At 38.6% G+C, this 6,009-nt stretch overlaps 1 protein-coding gene across 1 annotated transcript; it reads right to left on the bottom strand.

Moving 5' to 3' along the window:
• Window positions 1-132: 132 nt before the first annotated feature.
• LOC143213529 (protein sneaky) lies at window positions 133-5,929 on the bottom strand. Its single transcript, XM_076433467.1, has 6 exons — window positions 5,078-5,929; window positions 4,678-4,893; window positions 3,999-4,300; window positions 3,720-3,907; window positions 3,027-3,553; window positions 133-1,923 (listed from the first exon to the last, which is right to left on the bottom strand). Exons 1-6 carry the CDS (start codon window positions 5,357-5,359, stop codon window positions 1,282-1,284), a joined length of 2,157 nt encoding a protein of 718 aa, XP_076289582.1. The 5' UTR covers window positions 5,360-5,929; the 3' UTR covers window positions 133-1,281.
• Window positions 5,930-6,009: the final 80 nt, after the last annotated feature.

Genomic DNA, 6,009 nt, shown 5'->3' with positions numbered 1-6,009 from the left:
GACTCATTTTCTTGTATGATAAGCCGTCGTTAAGCGGATGGCTACTTCTATGGGTTCCCAGAACTGGCCTGGGTTGCATCAACATGCATTCACACAAACATTATTTTATTCTATATGTAGATCAAAAAATGTTTTCACCTTGGATTCGGAAGGAAATCAATTGGTCCATGCATTTATTTCATCAACTTATTGCTACGATTAAACAGTGACATTTTTTCTATGTATGATATTTGTTTCAGCTAATTTGCTAATTTTCTAAGTGGTTTAATAAAATGGTTTACTTTTGGGGTTCTTCACTGCTTTATATAAAGATAACGTTCAGTTCTGTAATTATTACTAAAATATATTGCTATTTTTTTATGTAGATCACAGTGATTCCGAGTTTTGCAAACATCTGTTCACATACGAAGAAGTATCGGTTCCAGATCGTCGGAAGAAAATTTGCAACAAAATTGGCCGGTAATTGGAAAGATCCTTGTTGCTGTCAACCGTTCCCGGTAATGGTTGATGACATAAACGGAGCCCTCCTCGTGTACGAGTGAATCCAATTGTCGAATGCTTCCTCGATCCAAGAGCCATCTTCGTCGAAGACGTTACACGGCCGCGACGCGACGCGACGCATGGATCCCTAGAATCGATAAGACATTGTAATGCTATAAATGATCCTTCCTCCGTATTATTTCGTATTCCGTTCAGGCGTCCGAGGCTTCGTAAATTCAACGTGGCAAGTACGCGTTTTAAGTTCTCGTTCCTTCCTCGTGAAATCTGAGACTTCTTGTCGACTTTACTACGTGAGATTTATACGTAGAGGTGGTCTCGCCATCTCCGATGATATCGTTGTTTCCCGAAAAATCCTTCCTAGACTCCAGTTTCCTCCACGACCGGTCAAACCATCAGAACCCTGATGACGATGATGATAATTAGATTCCGTACTTATAAAGCCTTGAATGACACAGACGAAACCGTAGAAACAACGTGACCACAAATGTTGAGGATTTCAACCAGCCGGGAATCAAATTTCTTCGTTCGAGATTGTTATTCCCGTGCGACATATCTGACAGCTTTATTTAGTCGGTTTTTAATGGAGGCTGACGTCGATTAACTATGCTCTTAGTTTTTTTTTAACAATATCATTATTCTTTGTCTTCTAACAATAAAATTCCTCTTCTCAATTCCAACTTCAACGAAAACAGCAAAAATTGATCCTTCCATATCAAGACATTGTGTTCCTTTAAACATTATTATTAAATATTCTCGACACTTTCCTGGCCAACGTTAAATCTAAAAATACTGCGAATCGTACTCCTCAGAGTCAGTGTCCGGCCACTCAGCACAAGCGTAGCAAATTTTCCCAACATCCCTCCAACATTCAGCGCAATGGACAAAAGGACACCCAGGTGTTGTACATTTTCTATGTTCCGGCCCTTTCCTAGGCTCTACCTCGTCGCAAATTAAACATCTATCCCTGGCACACGCAAACATCTTCAACCAATTAAATTGTCTCGGCCATCTCAGTCTCAGAGTCATCCAGAAATCGACTTCGTACTCCAGACGACGAGTCCTGACCAACCTCTTCACCCTCGCCTTCATGAATCTCGCGAAACCGATCCGCCTTCGCAGGCTCTCGTTGTATAAGTACAGCGTTCTCCTCTTTTCTCGTTTCCGGTAGAAGTACGAGCAGATACCTCGACGTGTCCTCTGCGTGTAAACGGAGCCAATGATCAGTAGAAAAATTGCGAAGAACGTCCCGTAGATCTTGAAGAGCACGTAGCCCTCCAGTTTCGACGGTCTTGGCAGACAGGCGCTGTTCGAGGTCACCGTCTTGATGTGCTTCTTCACGTTGAACCCGCGGATTGCGCTTCTTATCAATGTTGCTATCACTCCTGTGCCTCTGATCTCCAAAGACAAATCATGGTGACCTACCTAAATAGAATAATACACTTTATCAGAATTTTGTTTCAGCATTTTGTTCATATATGTAGTTGCGAAAATTTGTAAAATATACAATTCTATTTTATTTTTCTCTCGAGAACTCTCCATTGGGAAAAAAGCTGCAAGGGTCTAGCCACGACATTTTTTATTGGTATTGTGCGCAAAACAATTCTTTTAGGTTGAAAGCTAAGCCCCCAAAATTTTAAACTGTTAACCCCCCATTTGAGAGTAATATGAGGGTAAACACCCTAAGCTTTATCAATCTTTTTCTCGGTTGTTAATTAAGATATTAAGGGGTTACGCCACCCTGAGGCGACCGAAATGACATCAAAGTTTACGAATTTTTTTCTCCAAAAGTATGAATGTAACAATTTTTTTATTATGATATATATGGTTAGGGCATACATTGAAGGTTATTCTGTAAAAATTTCACAAAAATGTCACGGATTGTGATGCCCAGGGTTATCTGAAATTAAAAAACTCATGATTTTCTTGTTCCTAGATAGATTATCTATCGTGTAGCATAGAGATTTTAAGAAAAAACATTTTTGTACAAATGCGAGGAAAATGAAAATGGAAATTCAATTTTCACCCAAAAAATCGATATTTAAACGACTGTTATAAACAATTGGGATATCGTATAAAATACCCTCAGCAAAGAAGTTTCACTTCAAAAACTCCTATGCTACACGATAGATACTTTATGTAGGAACAAGAAAATCATGAGTTTTTAATTTCAGATAACCCTGGGCATCACAATTCGTGACACCGTCTACATGTGTTTTAACGGAGAAGCTATGCAAGAAAACGGATAACTCGGCCATTTTTAAATATTTTTTGTGAAATTTTTACAGAATAACCTTAAATGTATGCCCTAACCATATATCATAATAAAAAAATTGTCACATTCATACTTTTGCAGAAAAAAATTCGTAAAACTTTGATGTCATCTCGGCCGCCTCAGGGTGGCATAACCGCTTAAAATGAAAAGAAACGAAAAAACTCGAACTTATCTCTTGCATTTCATATATCTTTTTCGCAATTGTGAGCATATTATGAAGGGTAAAGAAAATATCTATTTTTCAAACGTTTACCTGAGTGTACTCTATAAGAGCATGTCTCCTAACCGTGTCCAGCACCTCATAGAACAAGCTATCCAAGATAACGAAAATGCTAGCAGTAATTATTTCGAGCAGCAATTTAACCATCTGGCCAGTCAGATTTAATCTTTCAGCAGTGCCCGGCTTCCAGCTATAAGGATCTATGAACTTCTTCTTCTCAATCTTCTTCAGCGGCAACAGAGTTATACTTCCTCGAGCTTTTCTTCTAGCATCGATCCTCCGAAAATATGGCGTCACGTAGACATTATCATGCTCGATGTCATCCAAGTATTTGTCGTGGTAGCTTTGAGCGTTGAAAATGATTTTCAGGAATACGAAAGACAAGCATCTTCTTATAATGGTCATTACAGATTCGAAGAGCCTGGCTCTCGTTGTGAATTGATGGACAACTGCTTTAGCTGCGTAGACGGAGTCCTGGAGATCTAGGATCACTGCAGGTTTCTTTATTTTGTATTGTAGTTTGGCGTCTTTGAGGCTTCTGCTGAACTCGTCCCGTGCACCTATGAATGATAATTATGAAACTTTACTCTTCCCATTTAAACAGTCTTCTAGGTCTGATGAAATTTTCAGTTTCTAGATTAGAATCTTTTTCGTACAAAGGGTGGAAGATGATTACTTCGAGATTGCTTAAAATTGATTGATCGAAATTGATCTTTTAATACGTACTTTTTAAGGCGGAATAGCCTTCACCAATGCCGCTGTCAACCTTGCCTTCAGGATCACAAATGCTGGAACCTCCCAAAGCTTGGACCAGGTTGCAAACGAACGTCAGCTTCATAGGCCAACAAAGAAGCCATGCGACGAATATAGTCACTTTGTCATAACACTTATCGTAAGCATCACTGAACATTTCCCTTAAATAACAAAATGATTTACGCCGAATCAGAAATTGCTAAATAAATGTATCGCACTTTTTAAAACGTAATAAATGTATAAACTTTTTACCTACATCTGTCCGAACCCCTACTAAGTTGCTCCTCGCATCTAGCCTCTATCTTCTTCTTGTACTTCGCTTCGTACACATCGGCCGCCGATTCGGCTTCTTCGATTTTCTTCTCATGCTTCTCTTCAATTTCCTTGCTCCTCTTCGTATCACCTTGTAATTCATCCAGGTAATCGTTTTCCTCGTTCAATCGCCGCATTTCCTCATCACCCTCAATTTCCTCGACGATGGGACTCATTAGGTCCCTCACAGATGATAGAGTATCCTTTATCTCCTCTCCATCGGATTTCATTTGAAGAACAGCCTGATTACACGCGAATCTTAATCAATTTCAATCGGCTTCTTTGTTGCAGAAGGAATTACGATGCTAATAGGATTAAAATTATTTTTATCCCTGATCCGGTTCTTCGTTGAGCTACTCGTTTCAAACAATGGCGCGCAGAGAAGAATCGATATAGCGTTAGCAACTATTTTCTTGCAATTTTCTAAAACACAGAACTATTTAAATAAAATAATTTAGTTCATGGAACTTTAAGCTTCCTTCTCTTTCTCATCTAATCTTTAATCGAATTTTAGCCGCAATAAAAATAAGTTTCTAAGTCTGAACGAAGAATCAAAAACTGAATGGGTCGTAAAAAAACTCGGTGAAATTAATTTTTCTTCAAATAAACTTTTCTTCACCTGTTGAAATGGCTTGAACATCAAGTCGAATCTCGATTTCGTGAGATTGTACGTCAACTGGGAAGTGCAAGCGAACGTTCTCACCACTTCTTTTGCATTGTACACCATGTTAAAGATTGGTCCAGCTATTATGTAACCAAAAACTAATGCTCTTAGCATACTGCGTCCCGAGCGACCGAAAAAAGCAGGTACCGTCAGCGTGCAAACGCATCTCACCTGTCGTATTAAAAATAACAAGCTGTAGTTGCCATTTAAACTATTTTAACTAATTTAATAATTGTGATATTAGTAAATGAATTTTTCAAATACAAGTGAACGCATGTGTACATAAATGATCACTTAAAATGAACCGCTCATTTCTATCATTAGCAATGTTGCTTATTTAACAAACAACAAGTACCTGAATAGACGAAGCACATCCAATAGACAGCATCGTGACAAGTATAACGGCCAGAACGAAACTAGTATACTTATCGAAACGTAGGTCTACAATAATCCATTTGTATAAGATAACAGCCTTAGAGAAACCAAAAAGAAAGCCTACAAAGGCACGCGTTTTCTTGTGGGTGCCAATGGGGTCGTAACAAAGGTGGTACAAGGTTGGAAAGTGACTCAAATAATATTTGAAGAAAGCCTTTTTAAATATCTCCACTCGTCGGCCAATCTCAGTTTGATTCTCCATCTTGTTATCTCTACGTTCGTTTTTATCCTCTTGTAATTACTGAGTCATGGGTGTAATTAATATGTTCGGTTTAGTGGTTAGAAAAAGATGTCTGATGTTCGTGCTCCATCCTTCGATCTTCTTCGTGTTATCGACTATCACAGCTCGATAATCAGTAACTTATTTAATGTTGATTACCGTTGAAGATGTTCAGTGATAGTTACTTCGCAAAATATTATAATATTTTTTGCAATGGTACTCGACGTACATAGCAACTATTTCAATGAACTGTCTAACAAATGACAATAAAAACGTTTAAATAAAACTTGTCCTGCTGTGTTCATTTTTCTGTTTCTTCAGTAACGTTGCATTTAAAATTATTTAAGAAATTCTCGAATACTATTAATGGTCTCCTGTTTATACGAGAAGCTAGAAAATATTGTTTCAGAGCGTTCACTAAACCGCTTTAGAAGAACAATATTTTTTCGCTTAATTAGCAGAACGGGTCATCGGTGACCAGCCAAGGTGTTAACACGTGGCTCGCTTTCCTCACGAGTATTACATCACTCGTCGACCGAAAATGACACGGTGACCTCTTGAAACACGTCGAATGAATACGAAACCACGCTCAGCCCCGATTTTCGTTGATTCGTGTGCTGGGCCACGTGTCT

Source organism: Lasioglossum baleicum, chromosome 11, assembly GCF_051020765.1.
Source record: "Lasioglossum baleicum chromosome 11, iyLasBale1, whole genome shotgun sequence".
Lineage (NCBI taxonomy): Eukaryota > Metazoa > Arthropoda > Insecta > Hymenoptera > Halictidae > Lasioglossum > Lasioglossum baleicum.
This window is presented reverse-complemented; position numbering and strand designations above follow the sequence as displayed.

What these genes read in the sequence shown, in the direction of transcription:
- LOC143213529 (XM_076433467.1), bottom strand. Translation starts at nt 5,359, where the DNA reads ATGGAGAATCAAACTGAGATTGGCCGACGAGTGGAGATATTTAAAAAG. An exon ending in GATGTGCTTCGTCTATTCAG is followed by an intron (nt 4,894 to 5,077) that starts GTACTTGTTGTT and finishes TTAATACGACAG; the next exon opens with GTGAGATGCGTTTGCACGCT. An exon ending in AGGCTATTCCGCCTTAAAAA is followed by an intron (nt 3,554 to 3,719) that starts GTACGTATTAAA and finishes TATCATTCATAG; the next exon opens with GTGCACGGGACGAGTTCAGC.